The sequence below is a fragment of the Passer domesticus genome, chromosome 4, assembly GCF_036417665.1.
Source record: "Passer domesticus isolate bPasDom1 chromosome 4, bPasDom1.hap1, whole genome shotgun sequence".
Lineage (NCBI taxonomy): Eukaryota > Metazoa > Chordata > Aves > Passeriformes > Passeridae > Passer > Passer domesticus.
Window position 1 is genome coordinate 23,592,210 of NC_087477.1, and position 24,204 is coordinate 23,616,413.

At 38.7% G+C, this 24,204-nt stretch overlaps 1 protein-coding gene across 2 annotated transcripts in view; it reads right to left on the bottom strand.

The window, feature by feature from the left end:
• Positions 1-481: 481 nt before the first annotated feature.
• The window catches only part of TBC1D9 (TBC1 domain family member 9), a 48,465-nt gene continuing 24,742 nt past the window's right edge, over positions 482-24,204 (bottom strand). Inside the window, exons 7-21 of one of the 2 annotated variants that reach the window (XM_064416554.1) lie at positions 22,423-22,629; positions 20,840-21,010; positions 19,619-19,769; positions 17,928-18,142; positions 16,372-16,489; positions 15,177-15,462; positions 14,344-14,473; positions 10,795-10,893; positions 10,606-10,674; positions 9,038-9,278; positions 5,885-5,950; positions 4,558-4,644; positions 3,851-3,925; positions 3,611-3,711; positions 482-2,679 (exon numbers count right to left, since the gene is read on the bottom strand). In XM_064416554.1, coding sequence (XP_064272624.1) covers positions 1,957-2,679; positions 3,611-3,711; positions 3,851-3,925; positions 4,558-4,644; positions 5,885-5,950; positions 9,038-9,278; positions 10,606-10,674; positions 10,795-10,893; positions 14,344-14,473; positions 15,177-15,462; positions 16,372-16,489; positions 17,928-18,142; positions 19,619-19,769; positions 20,840-21,010; positions 22,423-22,629 — 2,739 coding nt within the window. In that variant the 3' untranslated portion in view covers positions 482-1,956. The remainder of the gene's footprint in view (positions 2,680-3,610; positions 3,712-3,850; positions 3,926-4,557; positions 4,645-5,884; positions 5,951-9,037; positions 9,279-10,605; positions 10,675-10,794; positions 10,894-14,343; positions 14,474-15,176; positions 15,463-16,371; positions 16,490-17,927; positions 18,143-19,618; positions 19,770-20,839; positions 21,011-22,422; positions 22,630-24,204) is intronic. The other variant, XM_064416555.1, reaches the window with a different exon arrangement.

Here is a 24,204-nt window from a genome sequence, read left to right on the forward strand (position 1 = left end):
ACTGTGTGGGTGGGGTGGGAGCAAAGCTGACAAGCTCTTAAAAGGAAAATGTTCCGGAGCTGTGTCCTGTGTGTCCCATGGGGCGTGTGTAACTTGCTGATAGGTTTAAATTCACTTTAACATAACAGACACCTTCAAAGAGAAATATTTTAGGGATCTGCAAACTTAAAAAGGTCAGTAGTCCACTTAAGGATGTTAATTCTTAGTGCTGAAGACTTCCATTATTCAGCTGCCAGACATTGTAATAAAGCCCCCACTCTGGCCTTGGCATCTTAAATTAAAACAAAGTAGTAGCATTCAAAATGGTGATTATGGCTTCCAATTAATATCATTATTTAATACATGTGTAAACCCATCCACAGTCATAGCAGAAAGGCTGCAGTGCTTTTTCATACAGTAGACATACTAACATTTGTCTCTGTAATAAAGCACAACCACCTCATTTTCCCTCTTAGCATGACTTTAATAGTTAAAAATCAAATCTGTGCAGAGTGTACTTTATTTGTTCACATTACCTATTTGTGGTTAAAAACCACTTAATCTGACAGTTCAAAAGCATTCTTTTAAAACAAAAGAATTAAACATAGCTTGTGTTAAAAAAATCTGCAAGTTACATGGATGCAGTATTATACAGGAGTATAAAAATCAACAGTATTCTACAGAAAATATTCTCAAAACAGCAAATAAAGATTAGGCATGTAGGCATGATCCTGAAACAAACAAATATGAATTAAAAAAAAAAAAGCTAACAAAACCTAAAAAAAAAATCCCAAATACCTGTATAAAAAAAGCAAGGATTCAAAGTGCAGGTGCTCCAGTTTTCATTTTAACACTATTATTCAGTAAGTCAATACAGGATACTGTTCATTTCATATAAAGTGACAGTGTTCTCAGTAAGATTTAAACATTCAGTTACATTATTTTCCAGATTTCTTTTCATTACTGCTGCTTTACATTGTAGTAAATAAAGACTTATGCAATACAGACTTTTATTTTCTTAATCTAACAAGGATATAATAGGTTGGTGGTAAAGGTTAGTTTTAAGAACTAAGCTATATTTGCTGTAGATCCAGCCTTAGAAGCAGATATATATACTTTTTTCCCCCTAAGCTTTTAAAAACAAACTTCAAATTTTGAAAAGAGACTCTACCAATCTGTTCTGGGACCTGCATACACTGTCTTTGGAGAACACCAGCAAAGCTTCCTAGTCCACTGGTTAGGAATACAGCCCTGGGCAGGGTCATGCTGGAGATCTTCCTTTGGTGGCCCCAGCTGGGAAAGGGTTTTCTCTCTGCTGACCCCAGGGAAAGGCAAACACGCAGAAACCATCACATTTATCCACATTTCATGTGTGGCAGCTAGGTTGGGATGGACTTCTCACTTTCACTTGAGCATACCAGTCTCAGGCAGAGAAGTTAGGAGTGGTCTTTCATATATTCAGAAAAGTAAAATCAAAGCATATGCTCAAAGCCTCTTTGGAAAAAAAATATACTAAATAAAATTATGCTTCAAGGATGTTGCCTGGAATTTATTTTCAACCCAGGTCCTTTTCAGGTTGACAGTGTCCCTTTAAATTTTATGTTCTTCCCATTTTGCCCTTTTTTTTTTTCCCCAAGCATCAGATCTCTATATATGTCTATTTTAAAAATTCTCATAAATACTGGCATTAAGTTTACATTTAGAAATTAATAACTAATCTTTACCGTTATACACTGACAGCAATATTAATAATACACACACTTCACTGACAAGCATTTTTTTTCTGTATTTTGAATAAAATTTGCATGTGTAACATTTCCCACAGAAAGAGTGATTATACTTGAAGATAGTTATGTTTGCACCCCAACATTTTCACATTAGTGAAAACAACTATGTTTTGAAAATACCAGGGCCTCTGCCAGGTACTCATAAATAGAGAATAAAAAGAAAAAATTAAATAAAAAACCCGACTGCCATTTATCCCGACATAGTAGAGATTTCATAGTCACTGGCCGAGGTTATTGGTTTACCCCTCATCCTGATGTTTTTAGCATTAGTAATCCTAGCCATCATGGACACAGGCTTGTCAAAGTACCTAACCAGCGCTGGCTCAGTCAAAAGGGAGGCTAAAAACTGTTCAAAGGTGATGGCCCAGTCCCTGTCGATGCTCGTGCTCCTGCGGAGGGCAGGGGTGTGGCTGCTCCTCACCAGAACCGTGTCTTCCCCGATGTCCTCGCAGTGCAGCTTCTCCTCCTCGTGTGAGCCCGCACTCAGCACCGAGTAGGAGGACATGGAGCTGTCGTCCTTCGTGTCATCATCAGAAATGAGCATGGAAGAACAGGCTCCATTGTCCCTGGGAGAGGAGTCTTCCAGCTTAATGTCTTCCATCTGCATGCCCAGGGCACTGTCGGTGCCCGCGGCCTCCTCCTCGCTGGCCCCGAGGCTGCCCCGGAACGCCTTGTGCTGTTCCAGGGGGTACTGGTGGTGCTCCTTCTTCAGGAACAGCTCGCTCTGAATGGCTTTGCTGCAGTTGTTGCTGCTGTCTGTGTCACTGGGGGGCTGCATGCTGAAGAGCTTCCCGACCTCCCCGATCTCCAGCAGCAAACTGGTCACGGCAGCAGTAGCATGGTACAGATCCTGCTCATTGGGGTCTTCGCTGAACATGTTGTACATTGTCTTGCACAGCTCAATGAACTGCCCCTAAACACAGGGGGAAGGAACATTAACAAGAGTAGAAAAAATCATCCTGACATCTTTCAAACCAGTTTTAAAAGTCTGGGATTGAGGCAGGACACAAGAGTTTATGTGACTAAAGTGAAATTTGAAATAATCCAGGTGCAGTCTAGGAAGCATTTTCTATGGGCAGTCAGATATGTTGCATTTCTCAAAGGTATTTAGAATAAATTATTGGATATTTTGTCCAACATATCACAAATACATTTCTCTGCAGCCACCGGAGGGCAATGGAGGGTGAGCAGTGAGACAATTTGCATTCATTTTGATGGATTTTCTTGTAGGAACGATGCTAAGTATAACTAAGGGTTTACTAAAACTGATGAGAAGTAATGAAAAATGAAGACCTGCAACACTCCTTAGCTGAGAGAAGTAACTTGGTTGGATACAAGAGTCTTTTGAAATTCAAATTGATAAATTAGATGGGAAGATTTGCTGAGGGCAATTCTTAAGTAAGAATCACCGTTCTACAGGAAATAAACCTTCCCTACATGCTCTGGAAGAAACAGCTATCCCAGTGGATCTCCTCAGCAGCTGTGCATCTGAGAGGAATGAGACCATCAATACAAATTACAAAACATAAAATACTACTTTCAGATTATGCTTCTTGACATTAAGAGCTGGCCGGTGATATTCAGAGTCACATCCTTTGTCTAGAGATCAAAATAATATGTTTTACCATTGCTATATGTGTGTATCTCATTTTTGGGATGTTTTGGGAGCTGAATGCCAGTTAAAGTATTTTGTAAACAATAAACTTCTGCAATCAGCTGACTGCTAATATGGTAAAAATGTATCTGCTCAAAATAAAACCTTTGTTCAGTGTTAAGACATTTAATATTTATAGATATGTGAAGAAAGTTTAAATTTAATGAAAAGTAAGTGGCAGCAGAAGTACCTGATTCAGCTTGGGTAAGTCCTTTGTGTTTTTTGCTTTGGATTTATTCTCTTGGCTCCACATTCTCAGGTAATTTCGATTCTCTTGTGAGCTCCTCTTGCCTATTGCCAACAAATTACCCAGAGATGGAGGAAAAAGTCCATGAAGAAACCTCAAATTATTACCTTTATTCCCCATTTTCAAAAGGAGCATCTATACATGAAATGAAAGATGTAACTCACAAGGAGACACCAAGCATACCTTTGTCTGTTTTCAGACTCACTGTAACAAACCCATCATCTACTCCATGTTTGTTCCTGCTGTCTAGGCCAACAACTAGGGAGCGGAGGGGCAGGGGGAGAGAGAGATCAGTGTGGGTTTAGATACACACATTGTTTTCATGCAAAACAACAAAATGTTCACAAATATTTACAAACTCTGCAAAAAAAGCAGAGTAAAAATTACAGGAATAAATTATGGTTCTGCTTACCCTTAAGCCTGCCAACAAATTCCATTTAATTTATAATATCACTATTAGGCTGGGACACCCTTAGGTTTTGTCCCTGTAGTACAATGATTAATCCGTGCTAACACAACACACCTCCTAGCATGATACAGGTTTGGTGATTATGCTAATGCATCCTCTTTTGCCTCTCAGGAACTGAAATTGCCATTTCTAGACTCTTAACTCCTACCTGTATTTTCAAACAACTTTCCTCCCACTTATAAACTGAAGGATGGGTTATATTTTTCTTGAATCAAAAAGAAACTTCACATCAAGTATCACAAGAAACAGGAAGTATCACAAGAAAGGGCACATAAGATTTCAAACCATTGAACTACATTTTGATGTATCTTTTGCTCTTGGTTTTTAAAGTTTAATCCAATTAAAAAGTAGCTCCCTAAAAAGACATGTTGATTGAAATGCATCACCTCATCTTCTCATGCCCGAGACAAAAGATGCCTACCATGTGTACAGTCTGGTGTGATGTCCTCAAAAAAGTACTGAGTAGCTTCAAAAGCAGAGTCTGGCTCTTCTTGCTCAGGGGATGGATCTAAGCAACACAGTAAGATTCTTTCATTAAAAATTTCATCCTTTAATTAAAAACTGAAAGGTATTTCCATTAATACATTTAAGAATGTCGATTTCTAAAAGTAAAAGTATGAGGGTGTGATGGGCTAGGAATCATCTCTTTTTAACTTATAGGAGATGAACTACTGGAACTGAATTGTCTCCTTCCCAACATCCAATACTGTCTCACAAGGACCTGTTTGCTTCCAGAGGCTGGCTTCCCATGCCTGCTTCCATTACTTTCTTCTATACAGCTCAGTGTGTGCTAAGCAGGGTTTGCTCTCTTTCCTACCTGGAAACACTCTGTCATCATTTGGAATGAGCTTGCCAGTCCCCAAATGTGAGAAGCTGCATTCTTAAAAACACATATTTCTTGTAATAGTTCAATTTCTTTTTATATTTTAAGTATTTTTAGAAAGTATTTGAAGTATTTTTTCCCATTTAAATTACTGAATCCCTCAGGCCTACCTCCAAGCAAAACCACCTGGGAGCAATCAGCCATGTTCAAAGCATGGAAAGGTGAATGTCCTCTCAAAGTTTTTAGATATGTTTACCACAGCACGTAGATGTCCACAAGAATTAAACTACCCAAGCAGTAGCAATGTTCTTAAAGTGCATGTTCAGTAAGGACAGCAGTAGATTCTTTATGGCATGTGCATGACCAGCCAGACAGGACACAGTTCCAGTACAGAATTTTCAGAACTGTTTTCATCCCCTCTCCACCCTGAACTGCTTCTCTTTCTTAGCTGAGTCCAGGATTGTACAGCTCCCTGGAAAACACATCTAAGAAACAACCTGGAGCTTCCCTCTACAAACAGTTGTGTCAGCCCAGAGGGGAAACCAAGAAGAAAGCCTGGGGACAGAAATATGGATCCAGGACATGCAGGAACATTTCAAACTAGCTTAATTTTGGAACCCTTAAATAGAGTGCATCATGGTAACATATGTTGAAGAACACTGGATTTGTGCCTGGAGGATATCACCAACCCCAGCTGTAACAGGCAAGAGACATTTATATGTGGAGGGAGCAATTGAGGGCTGTGAGGGTGCTTTCAGACTTTCCCAATCTGTCTGGTTAGAGTGAAAGCTTCCTTATTTTACTGCTGCATAAACAACTACGTTCCCACAAATTAATTTTTAATTGGGAAAGCCAGTAAAAAACAACTCTGCTCCAAATTCCTGTTCTCAACAAAACAAGAGCTATTTTAACATCATTCACTTACCAGGCAAAACATGCATTTTATACAGTAGCTTCAGCTTCTCTGTAAGATCTCCATGGCATGCTGCACCTAAACAACATTACATGCAGTACATTACTGTTCAGCATTCTATGCCATTTTATTTGTTATTGCCACAGTAACAGCTGCTACATTCACTCTGGGAAGTACTGGACCCCTTTAAAGCTCAAGATCATGAGGCAGTCACTGGACTTCTAAGATCATACAGTAAAAACAGTAAGAGAACACAGACAAATCTACCCTGAATTTTGTACTTCAATCTTGGGTCCTTTCTTAAATGCCTATTTCATAAAACTGTCTAGGGTTTTGGCATTATCACTCAGAAAGGCCTTCAGCTGGAACTTAACAATACCTTTTTTGTGTGGACTTCAAACTTTCTGATCTGAGGATCTAATAACAACATCACATGTCTCGGAGCAATAAGATATTTACAAAAAAAAAAGAGATAAATTCAAATAAACAGCATTTATCATAACTTAGTCATGGGCTAAACTGATGTTCAGGCAATACTTTCTAGTGATTTTTCCACATCAACCTCTATTTATTTCTGGACTACACTAGAATTAGCTGTATGAAATCCAAGAGGTCTACTGAAGCCCCCCCTTCCAATTAATTAAATGGACAGTAGTTAATTTTGAAGTAATCAAATAACTGATGATCAGACTTTTTCATAAATCTCACTTGTTGTGACATGTCATCCATAAAAAATGAATTAATTAGATTGTGCAGAGATTTATTTTACCTTATAGGTGACCATGTCAGCATACCTCTGCTATGCAAACTACAGCGAGGTGTAGCAACTACTAACAACCACAGTCTCTTGTAAAGCTTAACACTCCAATAAATACAGATGTTAGGCCAAAAAAAAAGTTAAGCACATCTACATTAGCCATTTTGCTTTCAACATGGTCCTTTTTAAGCACAAAACCTCGTTATGTTCCCATCTGGTGTATCACACCATGCAGATTATGTATTCTCTTCTGGTAAAAGCAACATGACACAACCAAAGGACAGAATGGGCTGCACTTCTGCATCCTCCATCAACAGGGAACTGCAAAACATGATTCAGGGCACAGGGTGACATGTGTAGGCTTGTTGCTCTCTCTGTCCTCAGACTTGAAGAGAACTGAAAAAGCTCCATAGCTACAATTTGAGATAAATCTGTATGTGCCTCCTGATGCACACTTTTCCTTCCTTAGAATGCTTGCCTTTTCCTTTTTGCTCAAAATTAGGAAAAGCATTGCCAGCAGGTCAGGGGAGGTGATCCTGCCTCTGAAAGGCTTGGAGAAGTGGTGAGGTTACCACTCTGCATTTTGAATATCCTCCTGCATTCTGTGGTTGAAAAAAACCCTGTTTTCAAAACCAAAAAGCAAAAAAAATTACACTCAAGTAGTCCTTGCAAGACACAGCTTTCATGGTGCTGACTTTGACAGGAGGCTGTGACAAGTACTGCAGTCAGCAGCAGCCACTGGAGAAGTGGGGAGCTGTGTGCCCTGAGAAGGGAGTATCGCAGAAACACGACGGGAGGCAGAAGGCCACTTGGAATCCCTGTAGAGATCTCTGTGGCTTACTTGGATGTGCAGTCAACAGCTGTCATGCTATAATCCAGTGTGTTACAGGAGTGCACAGGAGCTTTGTCAAGAGTGAATAACTTGAAGAGCTCCTAACCAAGGCTGAAAACCTCTTCTGAGCAGCACAACTCATTGGGCAAACAACTCCTATGTTTGGACTATATTATTGTAACAGGGCACAGAGTAAACATAAAGAATACACCAGGTTATTCCATCTTTGCTCAGCTGAGGCCCTACAGGCACCTGAAGTAGGAGGTCCTTGAGCTATTTGTTGTAGGGACAATGAAAAAGAAGTTGAATGATTATAAGTCCTGGGGCATGGTGAAATATGCTCAAACAGGTCCATTGTTTTTTTGTTGATCACGCTGACCTTCCTACCACTCATGTGCTTCTCAACTAAAAAAGGTGTCAGTGAGGGGGAAAAAAAAAAGAAGGCTTTCAAATTACACCACAGTGGGCTTAGTTTCTGAAAAATATGAGATTTCAGAGTGAGTATTTTTGATTGTTTTGCCCATTGAAGATTTTAGTTCAGTCATGCTGGCTTATAGCCACATTTATGCATTTTACATTCATTTCTGTTCACAGTGCCCAATACTGGCCCTTGTTCTTATTACTCATTATTGGTTTCAAAACTTGCTGTCTCAATTAATAGCTGGTTGACTGTTACTAACAGCATCCTGTAAACTGGAAGAGTAATTAATTCCTGGGTCCTCAAAAGGCCCCAGAGTGTTACCTGGAACAGTACCTCAAATACAAATCACTGCATCACAGAAAGCACTGGGATTTTTTGGGTGGTGTGAAGGGGAGGTGTGCATCCAGTTTTACTGTCACAGCTATTTTTGCACTTACAAGAGAACAGGTGCTACTACTTCTGTACAGAGGTTTTAATGCAAGGCTGCATTTGGAGCTCTAATGCTTAAACATCCTGTTAACAAAGAGCTGCTGAAAACCAGACAGGGAAACCTTTTCACTCTCAGAAAGAATCAAAATATAGAGCTGGTGGAAATTCCACACTACCATGAAATGACACATGGTAGATGGTGAGATGTTGGTCACTTACAGCAAACAACTCTTGCTATATTTAAAAAAGGAGTGGCCAGCTCCTGCCTCATCTTTGCTTCCTCATGTTAATCCTGGGGCTCGCAATGTTGACTTTCATGTCCTGAAATCTTGCTTCTTCAAGACTAAAAACATTCAGTTTCCCTCTCTGACCTGCACCTCCACCTTCTCCTTTTCAGGGGACTTCCAAACTGTTCTCTGCAGTTTTGGTTACTGACCTCCGAAGCAAGAGAGGTAGTACCTCACAATCTAACTATGCCTAGGGGAAATACACCATTAAGCACCTGTGCAATTAAGTTTTTGTGTTGAGAGTTAGCAGTCAGTGAAATCCTCAGATCCTAACGGATCTGCTCATGTGTATTCCTTTTCCCAGTGTGATACACCACTGGCTAATGTAGATTCACCTACTAAGATCTGAGGGAACCACTGTCACAGGATGATAAAATGAGCTGAACAGAAACAAACTGGTTTGTCGTGTTGGATTGAAAGTGCTGTGGATCCTCCTTACTTAGTCCAGAGACGAATTCACGGAAGTTGATGAGCAGATCTCCATTTTCATCCAGAAGCCTGAACAAGCGGGCAGCCAACGTATCTGAGTGAGTCCCACAGGCCCAGGGGAAGAGGAGGGCAAACATGCCCTTGAACTGCTCGAAGTCGATGCGGTACTGCTCCAGGTACGGCAGGCTGGGGTCGTGCCGCTCCGTGGCATTGCTGTTTCCTCCCCAGTAGCAGCTCGTCAGGTGTTCTGCCTAAACAGAAGGTAAACACCATAAGGTTGTCAGCACCTCTACAAACAATTCCTCTACAAACTGCTCTCCATGATAAAAACAATTCCAAACAACTCTTCCACATGCATTCTTAAAGCAATGCAAGTTAACAGATGCATTTCAATTTATCCAGCCCTTCCACTTCTGAAAAGGGTTCCTCCTCTAATCAGCACAAAAAAGCATCCCTCGATTAAAAACAAACAAACAAACAACAAAACAAAACAGAAAAGCAAAAAGAAGATGAAGCAAAACCTTTTCTGCCTTTCAAGCAGATGAAACATGAAATACCTGTTTTGGCCAGAGCTGTGACTTCACAGGCTTGTTTTGCTTAGTCCCCCTCTGCACCCTCATCATGCAGTCAAGTCAGAAGGCTCATGAAATCTTTATTTAATCTTTAATCATATGAAAATAGCTGTTTATTTTAAATATTTTTGTAGATTCTCAAAAATAGTGACTAATGTACTGTTCTTTCAGTCTTATTGAAGTCAGTGGAGGTTCTAGAGTTGATTTTGCCAGAATCTAATTCAAAACTATTCAGAAGCTTAGAGAAAAAGATCCCAGCACTGCACAGTGATTAACCAGGGAAGACTGTCTGACTTCGTCTCACTGATTTCATGGAAGACTTTCTGAAAGAAGGCACTGCAGGATTTGGACAACTTGGACTTCTTGTTACAGATGGGAAATTAAGAGGATATAAATTCTTCATAATATTAAAAAAAATCTCATGTTATAACGAAGCAGAGGAAGAAAGTAATTTAAGACATTGTGCATGAAGGTGAACCTAACACATTTAAATGCTCACCTTTATATTTGTGGACCTAATGGTACTTCTGTACAACCAACTTATAAAGACACATCACTATGTGGCATTAAATTCCCATTTAATGCATTAAAGCATTAACAATAGCAAAATTCACCTACTGCTGTACAAAAGTATTAACTGTCTGAGATAATAGAATAATTATGATAAATTCCAAAACTTGGGTCAGGTAGAGAGACACATATGTTTAGTTTCTAATGACTGATCAAAAGCAGGTATCTAATTTTTCACTTTATTTTTTTACCAGTATATTTTTTTTTTCCATGGACACATCAATAAGTGACCTAAACCCTTCCCAATGTCTTAAAAACTGATTGAGTTTAGGAATTTTTGTATATCAATAATACAGCAGCTAATTGAAGTTTGTATCAAGATACCCAATAATAACTGACAGACTTGACTTGGTGCTTAGCAAAGACAGAGTCCCCCATCAAAAATGAACATTTACACTTGCTGGAGGCACATGATCTTATCTCCACTTAGCTTTACCTTGAAAAGCGCATATAGTTCCTCCAGTTCATCGATAGTGAAAGAAGTCTCTGTCACAATAGTTCGTACCTTTTGAAACACAACATTAACAATTACAGATTTGAAATCCATGTTTCACTGAAAAGTGAAGTTAAACTTCAGAAACTAACTGAACTTATTATGTGCAAAGAACATTATTTCAGTACTGACCACATTGCGCTTTGTAGTATCTTCGAGGGTTTGGATGACTTTCAGTCTTTGTTTGAATCTCATTTGTTCAATTAGATCTGCCCGGATACCTCCAAATTTCTTGAAAGAGAGAAAGTAGTACATGATTGTCTGTGTATTAATATTCAAAATATTCAGCTTGCCTTTAATTTATTGGAAAAATTAATTTAATTACATGACGTAGCACAAATGAAACTGCTCTTAACGCATTTTTCAAACGCATTACAAAATTACAAAGACTTTAAGAGTATATTACTAGATTTTATTTTTTCCAATAACTTATTTTAATTTGAAAGGTCTTTATTCAATTTCAAACTCTCTCATTTCAAACTGTCATCTCAGTACATACAAACTTCTTGCTAGGCAAATCTCTGTGAATAGATTGTTTCGTAAGTCCTCCTGCAGAGTAACATTTCAGCTTGTCCTGGAATGTCTCATAATCACAACAGAAAGAGAAGATTAAACTAACTGGATCTCTAATGGCTGAGACAGTACAGCAGTCCTTACATTCTGAGCATCTGAAACAAAGTAGCAAGAATGCAATTTCCACTAGGAAAACATTCTCTTTATTACCCAAGTCTTATTTTCAGAAGTTTTTTCCATAATGCACATAACAGTGTCAGGGAGCTCCTGCACATACTACAAAAGCATCATGGGGGAAAACCTATTAGGAATAATATTCCATATTTTCATATGCAGAGGAATGCCTTATCCCTAAGATTCATTTTTGTAGAAGCATTATGAGCAGAAGTTTCTTGCCATCCAAAATCCACACACTTAGGAATGCACAGATGATCAGCAGGAACAACAAGCCCAGACAACAGCTACACCACATGTAAAGCATAAAGGGGTGGCAGGACACTTTCATACAAGATGGATTTATATTTCCAGTGCAAGTGCATCTACATGAGCAGGCATATGTGCATGGGCTGGCACATCCTTGTAAAATGAAATTAATGCTAAATGCATTTATCTATAAAGGTGTTCACCTTTACCATGTACCTAGGGAGTAAAAAGATCCTTCATGTACTTGTGAGCATGTTGCAAATAAAGAAGTCTTGACAAAAATGGAATGTAGGTAAACATTCATGAATATCAGGTATCACAGAGGTCACAAAACCTTGAAAAGACAGATCTTTTGTAACTCTTGAGGCCACACCTATTCCAGTAATCAGTTTATTCACTGGTCTGGAGGGCCAAATAAGAAGGTCTGTTCACATCCCTAAAACTAAAGCTCACATAGTCTACAAAAAAGCAAGGTTGCAGATGATTACCTTCTGGGAATGGTCCTTTGGCCATGCTAAGTTTCAAACTGTGCAAGGAGTTGTTGGAAGGATGTCACCTGTTCAAGGTCAAAACTGTATCAAACCTTTCCACAGCACAGACCTTGTCAGCTCTTTAGTTAATATGGCCAACATCCAGATACCACTGTACATACAGCTGAAATCTTGAAAGCCATTTTTTCCCCTAACTAGCTAACAGACAAATTAATGAGTTAAACATGTAACAGCTCTGATCATGAGTCTACACTCCACAGACAGCTAGGGAGTTATGCACAGACTTTTAAAACTGCAGTTATTATGCATTATTTCAGTCACTCCTACTATACGTATTATGACACCAGGATCTATGGCTTCTGAATTACATACAAATTGAGTGAAAGGATAAGAGATTTCTTACTGAAAACTATTTTCAGTAAATTAAGAAAGTACTGGCAGTATAAAACACACTTGTTATGTATATCCTCTTTTTTTAAGATAATTTGTTCTTTGAAAGTAGAAAGTCTGCTCAATATCATTGCAGAGAGGGTCCTAATCACTTATTTACCAAGCAATTCTGCATCCTTTCAACTTTCACTGCAGACTTCTCATATATGCATCTGACAGGATTACCTAGGAGCTGGACAGTGTCAGAGCATGATGGAAAGCAGGTGTTCATAAAACAATTCATATATTGTGACTTGGCCAGTGCCATCAAGTTCTCAGACTCATCACATTTCCATTACAAATATCACAGGACAATCTGGAAGAGACAAGGTTTTCCCCTCTCCTTGGAGATTGTGTGTGTATGCTTGAGGGAAGGCAAAGGTCCCAAAAAAACCCATGTTTTCTTCAGCTGTAGGTCTTCCTATTATTTTTAAATTATAAATGTCTACAAGATTAAGGATAGATAGTCACCCAGCAAGCACTCTTAGCAGTTTAAGTTCTAAAAATTAACAAAAATATGCTAATTTAGTTTATATTTCATTCTTTGTAGCTGTAACAAAACTATCAGTGAATTCCCAGCCCTGAGTGCACATAACTAATCAAGAAACATCACAGGTGTAACAGGTCCCCTAAAGTTTTTGAATCTGAATAGTTTACTAAAGAATTGTTAGGGTTTTTGAAAATAAATTAATTAACAGCAACTTTCTTGAAACGAATGCTCTCTTTCCAACCAGCTCCTGCTTTCCTCATGGTTCCTCAATCCCCATGGTACTTGTTTTGCCTAATTATACTGAAGTGCAGTTGGTTATTTACCAAGGACATACAAGGTTCTGGGCTGCCAAAGCCCCAGAAACACAAACTAGCTCTGCACGAAGTCAGATTATTCATTTTAGAGCAGTTAAGCCAATGCAAGCAATCTTCACAATGAGGAAAATGGCAAAATGCATGGGAAACACAACTTCACATAAACACCTTCCTGGCCATTCTGACATCCAGCAAACATCCATCCACCCTGATACACTAAGGACTGCCTACTTATTAAATGTGGTATGTTAAAGCAAGGGGGGTTTAGGGGCATAGGAAGTGCTTTTGAGAAAGCTGTGATATTGCTAAGTATAAATCAACTCCATGTCAATAGAAGGGAATAATGAAAATTAAAGAGAAAAAATCTTTACAGTTTTTCCTTAATTTTTATAAAATATGGGTATGTCAGTGTAACCATCAGAGATATTTTAACTGATGGCTTTTTTTTTTAAATTTAAGGACAATTAAACCAGTCTGCAGATTTTAGTTGGTTTTGCAGGCTTTGTCCTGTCCTTTAATAGATATTGGTTATTACCAGCTCCTTTCACTTGAATTTTTTTTAGCTTTGGTGATAGAATATAGTGGCCCATGGTCACAATCAGCACTTTTAAGAAAATGAAAGGCAAAAGAAACAAAGTTTCAGTGATAATAGAAAAGTCTTCTGAAATCATACAGATTTCACTACTATTTCAGTTTGGAAAAGCACAAAAAAGCTTAAATGAGAATTAACTCCTTTCAAATTAAAAGTTCAGCCTTTGGTTTGTAAATCACTTTTTGGTTGTGGGCTGCTTTCCTTTGAGGCCTCAGACTTCTCTATGAAAACAGCTCCAGTTAAAAGTCTTGGTTAAAAGAAGAAGAAAGTCTAACTCCTCTTCTTTGCTCCATTTCAGGCTTCTCAGATGAGTCTGCATTTCTTTTGTGTTCTTTCTGTTTCAAGCAAAGCCAAACTAGAGTACTAAATTCCTCTGTGAAGCAGCAGTTGTGTTAGTTGGCAAATTCCTGTTAAGAAATCTTATCCTACCTCATAGGAAGACCTGATTAGCCTGAAGATATCCACCTCAGGATAAGGCTCTACATCATCACTGAGCAGGGAGTGAAGATGAGGAATGGGAGGAAGAGTGCTGTCCTTATTGGTTACGCTGTCCAAATATCTGGTAGGGGGAAAAAAAAAGACAGGAGAAACCCAAGATAAATTTGTATGCCTCCTGAGGGTTAGCAGCATACAGGTTACATATTGATTATTACACGTAAAAGTGATTGAGCTGTTTTCTAGGAATAGTTAAGGTTATACTACTGAAATTTATTATGAAAAAATTCCAAAGTTCCAGAAGCATCCTGAAAACTAAACATCGCTACCAAGCTCAAGAAAATCAGAGGTAACACACAGCTGCACTAGCTCTGATGAAATGATCCAAGCCACTGAAATCTGTTTGTTCAAGATCCTACCTAATTCTTCTGAGTCCAACTTAGTCTATTCCCAAAATAATTTTCCTTAACATCAAGGCTTTTTCTTAACATTTAAAAGGTAGCAGGCTGAAGTAACAAAACTCATGTAATCCACTAAGATAACAAATCAATTTAAATTTCTATAACTAGGTTTGGGAAGTTTATTTGAATGTCTTGAAAGAAGAATTCGTATCTTGTTGGTCACTTAGCATTATTTTAAAATAATATAAGGAGTACCTTATGTGAATGAAAGGAGACGACAAATATGTAAAAGATTTACATATATGGTACTGGTTTAAATTTAGTATTTCAACATAGAATACAAATCAGAAAAGCAGACAAAAAAAAAAAAAAACTAAAAACCCAAAACCACAAACACAGAGATACTTAATTTTCTGTAATAAATACCTTCCCAAGACTGTCATGGCTTCTCCATCATCTTTACAGTTAAGCAACTTGTCTACATTAGCTTCGAGGACAGCGAGTGCTAACTGAAATATCACCTTTATTCCTTCACAGAAGAAACAATCCACAACTACCACTGCACTTTCAAATGGCATTACACTGAGGAAAAGAGTGAGGAACCAGGACAGGGAGATGGTGGAGATTACACCCAAATCCTGCATGCAGTCATAAAGCTGTGGAATGTAGTCACGAGCCAACTCTTCAAAGACACCCTGATCCACCAATGCTCCTGTTGAAGATAAGTAAGGTCAAATTAATTCAGGAGCAACAGATACATTGCCATTTAGGGGAGGAAAAAAATCTATATATTTAATGTATATAAATAAAAAACCTAAGAATATTTTGCATGGTGCTTATGCATATTTTCTCACTTTCAAATGAGTAACAGACTCCATCACACTACTGAGCTATAGATACAAATTGAACTGTAATAATTTTTTTCCTTTTTTAATTATACACTCCATAATAAATAAAAATTGAGTAATTTGGTCTAGCACTAGCAGAAGTTAAATAGTGGCTTGATATTACCATCACTAATTGGAGTAACACCTCAGCACCACCTGCTGAATGAGGCCAGGGTGACTGTGAGGGTTTAGTTTTACTTCAAGAGAACCCAGCATTGTACATTCCCATGCCACAACATCAGTGTTTTAACCAGGCCAGGAAGAATAATTTCTAAGGCTGAGTATCTCAAGTATTTGTGAGATACAGTACAAACAGATTCCATGATAAACTGAAGTCACTCTCTTCGACATACACAAGGAAGCTCATCTGACAACAATAGCATTCTGATACTTGTGCCCTTTCACATCAGAGGTACAGGCACAAAGACTTCTACTGCAAACTGCCAAAGCTCCTGTTTCCACATTACCTTAATCGGCTAAATGGATCATTTAAAACTCAAATTTTAGCCTCCCATCTTTTCTTAAAAATCTACTTTGCTTGACCCCAATTTAGAATGCCATCTGATCCTAGGTAGGTGATAAACTATCAACAATAAAATTGCCTCTTTAGGAAACTGCCTTTATTCTCCTGAGCAAGTGGCCTCATCACTAACATACACAGATGCATCTACCCATGTATTTGTTTTTCAGTACAAATAACACCAGTTAATTTCAAAAATGTCCCCAAAGCATACCAACAACTCTCGTGTTGTAGTAGTCAGGCAGCATACGCTCGCACAGAGCCACCAGCAGCCAGAAAGCTTCCTCCTCTTTTGCATAAAGGAGGAGCACTGAAGTGACAATATTCATAGCCTAAAAGAAAAGGAAATATAATTATTCAATATCTAGCACTGTACCTGAGCAGAAAAGTGGTTAGGAAATTAGCTACATCTCTTTCTGCAGATCCCAAACTGTTCAATTACTTCCTTGTAAAAACAGCAGTGTTTTCCCAGTGCTCAAAGAAAGGCTTAAGAAAGCTTCAAGTCACAGTAAATTGTAAGGCTTTTCTTTAGTTCTGTTGTTCTTGTTTCACTGGGGCTTTCTGGTGGGTTTTTTTGGGGGGTTGGTTTGTTTTGTGTTGCAGATTTTTTTTTAAGTAATCAAGATTTTTCTTCCTAATCAAGGTCTGACAGGTCTGCAAGCATGCATTATACTGCTACTGACAGTCTGCCATAGGTGCTCTTGGGGAATCTGGGTCTGGTGCAGCCAAAACACCTCCCACAGCACTAGTGATGTGCCTGAATTCTCACTGTAGCTGAACCAAATCTCAAGGTTACTAATTACTGTGACAGTTTTAGGGACCAGAACTGAAATGTCTTTCTGCTGCTCCTCTGTTAAATAACCTTTAAAAATGCTGTAGCTATTACATAGTACCACATGTGTTATTAAATAATTGATGATGGTATCTATTAGAACTGCTTGCACTTACTCAAGTTGCATTTAGAAGCCTTAACAGTCAGATATTAATCAGGCTTCTTAACACTAATGAATTTAAGTTTCTTCTTTGCAAAAGTATGTAGGAAGGCAAAAAAAGGCCCATGTGATAAACCAAAATTATATAGTAAGAAAGAATGATTTAGGACCAGAAACTACAGTGACTTGAATTATGGGCATAAGAACCTCAAAAGCACACACTGGGGTCAACATTAACTCCACAGATATATGGCTGGGACTCACAGTGATATCTCCCAGGATGCTTTATTTTTTCAAAGTATTTGGGGGTTTTTTGCTTGGTTTTTTTTTATTATTTTCTGGTTTTGTTTCTTTTCATTGTTTTGAATGATGGCATGGCATCATTGAAAGAGGAAAGGAGGTTCTGGAGGGTTATAACTAATACATTGAATAATATTTCATTATAAGATGTATAAATAAAAATTTAAGGCAGAACACAAAGTGTTTTGGTTTTGAGGTAATTTTGTTAATATGAAAATAACCTTTCTTCAGGGTCCACTGTCATTTTCTGTAGACAGCTCTGATATCATCTGTCCAGTTTCTAGATTTATGAGCAGAAATTATGCTTACAGAAAATATCCCTCAACATTTGCTGCTAATACTGCTGTTAGAGCAGGTCCTTGCATGACATCCCTCTGGCCTCTGCATTCCTGCCTCTCTGCAGCACTGAGGTGTGAACTCACAGCACCATCCACACCTCAGTGTGCTTCACACAGCCAAACCCTCATGTGCATGACTGAAGAAACAGGACTGCAAGGAGAGAACTGGAACTCCAGAAACTGAAGGGTATTTAAATTACCTGACAATATCCTATGTTTGGATTTCTGAAAGCATAAGCTGTCAAGACTCTCCTTAAAGCAGCAATACCCATCTCATTCTGGAATGCAGGGTGTTCTGGAAGGGAGCGGTGCAGATCCCTCTCTATCTCTTCTGTAGCAAGATTGTATTTTCCCATCGATTTCTCCACTAGGTCCTCATAATAGCCAGGATGTGTGGTCATTTCATTAATGGCTCCTAGAGTAGGAGAACAGTATTAAAACCAGAAGAAAACAGAAGGTTTAGCAGGTACAGTACTCCAACATGATAATCTGCTCCCCTTCCATTCCGAGTGTCACCAAGAACTTCGAAAGCAAATATGAAAATATTGTTTCTTTAAGGGTGATTAAAAAATTTAAAAGCATGTGCTTTGGTGATTATCAGCCCTTCCTGTCTTCTCTACAGACATTTTTATAATGAGGTTAAAATCCCTCTCAGCCAGAACAAAACAGGAGGCGTGAAGAACAAACCAACTGTGCAGTCACACGGTATCATGAGCTCCCTCTGCAGCTGGCTGTGGGTTTGGCTATCCTAAATAACTCAAAACTTGTCTCTGAGGAAGCTACTTGCCCTGGGAACAGAGTAAATGCAGAGAGTATGACATGTCACCCAAAAGCAAGAGACAAAAACTCATGAGTTCTATTCCTTCTTCTGAAAATGACACTGTCATCTCGGGCAGGGCACTCAGCCTTAGGGATACCAATACATGCTCACAGAGTTTCTAAGAGATTTCACTACTGACTTTACAACTTCTCCAGAAACAAAAATCAAGTGTCAGTAGCACAAGGTAATCTACATAGAAAATATGAGTTATAGATACACAATGAAAATTAGTCCAAACTAGCTGTTAAAAGGACACAAAATAGAGCTCTGCATTCCTGTGCCTATCTTCTGAAAACATTTCTCTAGTGCCCAGCAGCAAAGAGAAAATGTACATGACTACGTATGACCAAGGAAGAAACAGAAAAGAAACTTGAAAGCATCATTAGGTCATCAGATAAAAGGCCCTCATGCTCATATCATAAGTGGAGAAGCTAGCCTGTGGTAACTGTCTTGGGGAGGGTAGAGCTAAAGAAGGCATATGGTGATAGGTTATGAAAAATGCCTGAGGTAGGATTGATTTCCATATAACTAGTAATACAATTCTTCAACTTCAAAAAAAACCAACTTTAAGTGGACACAGACCTAGAGAATCTTTTATGGCACAAAACCCCAGACAAATATTTTCTCACCATTTTGTCACATAATGGAAGCACCTAATAAATGTTAGGGTAGCTTTTTTTTTTTAGTATCAACAAAAAAGAAAGATTATGGTTCCGTGCAACATGTCAAAAGCTTATCTGGATCCAGAAATTATTAAATAAATGGGAATTAGGCTTGCTGGTGGTTGCTGAACATCTAGAAGGTCCCTAAACTACTGGCTTTTGGTTACCGAGTGCATGTTCTGCTTTTTATGTACTCTTCCTTAATTATGTGAGCCTGTTTGAGAAAGGGCATTTGCTGGTCTGAACAGAAATCTTGTCTAAACTTATCTGGTGCCCGCTAACAATCACAGCCTTACTTTTCCCAAATATTTTCAGACACTTATTATGTGCACCTTTAATCATCTTAGAAATCCCTTCTTCCCTTATGCTTTTGCTTATACCCCACAGACACATTCAAATGAAAACCTACCTGAGAAGAGCAGCCAAAGTTCCCCTCTCATGCTTTCTGGAATGCCTTTTAGCACAAGGTCTCTTGTTTTCTCTGTGCGATACATACAGATCCCTTGGCCATATTCAGCAAAGTGAATCTTCCAGGCCTGCTCCTTCAGGAACTCCTTGGCCTAAAAGCAAAGAAAGGCAGGCATAAATATGCAGCTTCTCTTTCTAACACTCTAACTCAACTAAAATCTTGAATGCTCAAAAGCCTGCAATATCCTAACCTTCCAAATGAGCAAGAAATAACTTGGCTACAGTCCAGTTACCTTCTTAAAGGGCTCCCTCCTCCCATTTCCTAGTTTCTATGCCAGAAGACCTTGCTGCTAAGAGAAACAGTTATATTTAAGAGCAGGAATACAACCTCTCCTTGAATTACATCCAACTTTTCTTTTATGTAGTGAAGTTATTTGTACTGGTGAAACAACAACAATTTTTTTCTACAAAAAATACTTCCTCTTCTTAACTGTTTGGCAGAATGAAATTCTTCTGGATCAGCAACATGGGTTTTAATGCAAACATAATTAAATAGCTGTCTCTGTCTCTCTGGGTGCCTCTCAGGAGACAAAACGGGGTCAGCCCTGAAGGGACTGACAGCAGGGGACACTCTCTGGTGCCCCGAGGGTACTGAGGGCAGCCAGGCTGGTTGCCTTTGCAGCAGAGGGGACACTGGAGCCATCAGTAGAGGATAAAAGGTGACTCTCAGCACGGGGCAGTCCAAGGTTTATTCGGAGCTCTTCAGGGATCCCCACACCTCAGTGTGCACCTTGCTCAGAGTAAAACAAAAGGAATCTCAAGGTTACAATTGAAGAGGGGGAGGAAACCGAGGGTAGATACATTTGCTGGCCAATAAAGACCCTTCAGGGATGCAGCCTTAGGGATGGACATTTGGGATAGTGTATAAAATAATACTTGGGGGGCTGACCCCTGGCCTTGGACTAATCACTCGACGACTTGGACCGAAAGTTCTAGATAGAGGGGATGGGATGCTGAGTGACTGACAGAGAGCCAGGGTGGGGATTTGGGGACGATCTCAACACAGGAAAACGGTTACACAGGTAGAGGGAGGGGGTACAAAAAGGGGTACACCATTTGGGGAAAATAAGGGGATACAAACCCAAAACTATTACAAAGTATAAAAGCACGCTACAACAAATAGCCTTTTCAGTCAGGTGGAGCACTCAGAGGTGTATTTTACCAGCTTAGGGTTGAACTCCTCAGGTGACCTGCGCCGATACATTGTCATTAAAGCTTGAGTTGCTGTTGGAATACCATTATCATTGAGGTTGAATTGTCGCTCTCCCTCCGACTCAGAGCTCAGGCTTTTGTGAGGGCTGGCAGAAATTAAACTGCTTGACCTTGTAAACACCTGTAGAAAGCAGTCACAATACAGGCATAAAGATGAGCCAGAGTCTGGACTTTTTACTTCACTTTACTTTACAATATATACATGCTAACGGTTAACAAAAACATAAGCCAGCAAAAATTAGACCAGTAGAGAATAATGAAATAGCTTCCAGTTTCTCAACAGCTCTCCTGAAACACAACCAAATTCTAGAACTAGAATTGCTAGGGTAATGTTAACCCTAAGTAGCCCTGAGCAATTGAACCAGCTCCCTTGATCTGTCAACATCATAAGACTGATAGATTGTGATTTGGAAGAAAAGTATTTTGAAGAATTTTCTGACTTCTCAAACAGCTTTGAAACTGCATCACAGTAAAATCTCACGGAGCAGATCACACCAAATGCCTGAAATTGCAAGTCAGTCATGCATATCTAGACATGTAGTCATACTACAAATTGTAGTAAATGCTTACAATTAATTTGTTTTTATAATTCAGTAGGTAGAATGCTTAGATCCATTTACAGCATAAGTTCCAGCACTATACATGCTCTGGTATACAACAACACGGTAATTATACCTCACCATAACAAAGCAAGCAGAAAAATTCTTTTAAGACACACATGGCAAACAGGGTAGGGGTCCTCAGGAGAGTACTAATGTATGGCTTAGGACAGACTTGGAATGTGTGATCTACCACAAAAGCCCCTTCTACTTTGATATCTGAATTACTGTACTTTGCTGGGTTTAACAGAACTCATGAGGTTGTTATATGATCTGAATTTCATACATAAAAGCTGGAATTCAGCAGAAGGCTTGACATTCAAAGTGCCTAACTGTATCTAATTATAACTTTTAAGAACTATTTACTTTGCACACATATCTAAGAAGGTAGTTCAGAATAGGGTCATTTGATGTTCAGAAAAGGGCTGATTTTTTCCTGTTAGGTCAAATGTTCCAAAGTTCACAAGCACTGCACATGCAAACCTGCTCAGCTCAGACATTGTTTTCAGAAGAATCAAAAGATGTGATTTAGCAGCTAAAGTCTTGAATAAAAGGAGTTTCATGCCAACTGATAATTTCTTCAAATTATTAAAATTCCAGAATTACACTTGAGTTGGACAAGTAAATAGATATTAAAAGTACTATTCAATTAAACAGTTAACTATGACACTTTCCAGCAAGACACATGGTAATTTCAGAATCTGATAGCAAGAATTAGAGTAGCTCTTCCTCAGCAATGATGATTTCTCTGAGGTTTAACATGGATAGATATCCTAAGTGACGAATTTTAACACTTCAAGTCAAAGGCATTAACACAAAAAAGGTCACATTTCTGTACCTAAAGGTTAGCTTTGCAAAAAATCTTAAAGGTGTTTCCTCTCCCCACACCAGTTAAAATCCTCTTCTAGTAAATTATTCATGTTCCTTCACATACCTCATCATCTGAGCTGATATAGCTTCCAGAAATATTTTTGTCCAAGTATATTTTTGAAGTGGTTTGTTGCAGAAAGTCTGAGATCCTCTGTACAAGGAAGTCTCTGTCTTTCAAGTTGGCAAAGAGGAATGTCATTCTGTTTTTTGTGCTGATTGACAGTGGGCTGGGCAGCACACTGGAGCTGTCTGCCTTTTCCACTATTGTCACCTAGGAAGAAACAGTTGCTACACCTTAAGATCTTTAGTTAATCAACTAAAAAACCATCTTAGTACAATAAACCCATGCTCCTTCCACCCTTATATCAAATCCCTATGGACACCCCTTTGCCAGAAAACATGGTTTTCATAAAAGGGCTTAAAGCCTGAAAGATAAAGGCTGTAATCCCTCAAAAAACTGGTTTCAATACATACTCCATCAAAACTCCCCTGATTTTCTTAATGAAAACTGACTTGCTGCATTCAGAATAGAAAGTAGGACAATTAATTTTGCTAGGACTTTGACTTTTGCTCCTTTAACCCTTTTAAAAACAGAAATCAAATGGTAAGACATGAATACTACAATATTGATAGCTCTAGCTAATGGACAGGATAAACATTTTTCATGCATTCTCTTTGAAGACTTAAAGACTGGAGTGCACTGCTCAGAGGCTAAACCACTTCTCTATTCTCCCCACCTCCTTTTATTTTTCTGTTAACTACAAATCTACTAGTTACTTGTTTACTTAAAGGACTTCACTAATAGCATATTAAAGTTAGCTAAAAAGGGTTCCCAATGTTTCCTGTTCCACTTAAAAGCTGTTTGAGTGCCATCAGCACACAATACAGACAAGTTCTAAAGGCACAGGACAGACATTATTAAAGCAAGCTTAATTATAGCTCTGCTATAATGAGAGCTGATATCCACTTATTTCCTATTCAATAGAGTCACACATATATCTGAAGTGCTTTGTCTTGGGGAGGGCACCTGCTGAAGGTGCAGTGAGCAATGCAGTCAGCCACTGAAAAACATCTTTCCCCTTCATAATTTCTTGTCTCATCTGTCAAAACATCTCCAGGATATTACAGAACACTGGAATTGACTTATGGTTTAACACAAAGCTTTAATTAGATAGAAAGCTTTCCTTTAATTACTAAAGGTACTGATCAGATGTTCTGAGGACTGTCACTACCCCCCTGGTTGACTGTTCTCCTTGCTGGTGCTGAGACTTGGAGCTGTTCAAACAGAAGCACTTATTCCTTCACCTACTTCTGTCTCTTAAAGCTTTAGAGCTGCCCTGAATCCCATGCTGCTGTGACTGTGGCTATCAAAAGCAGTTGCTGAATCTGCATTCAGGAAAAGAGGTCCTGTTAAACGAAGACTTTGACTCCTCCTCCACCACTTTACCTGCAGGACTGCCATTCCCTTTGATTTTCAGACAAACAGTGCAACCACAATTGAATGTCTCATCCCAAATAACCAAAGTAGTTGCAACAAGCTACTGAGAAGCTGTATTTCAAAATTTCTGAACATGTACTTGTTTTACTCTTAATGATTTGCAGGGGAGAACACTGCCATGAAATATTACCTGGTTCTTCAGTCAAGCCTAACTGTCCTTGCTTACATCAGCTTTACCACAATTTACCACAATTTTCTATTAACTCACAAATTAAGTCAACCATAAAAAAACTCCCCAACATAATTATTTTTTATTGGATCAAACAAACTATTTTTACTGATAATCTGCTTTAAGTAACCAGCTTTAAAAAGGGAAACACACCAATTTGAAAAATACAGACAAAATAT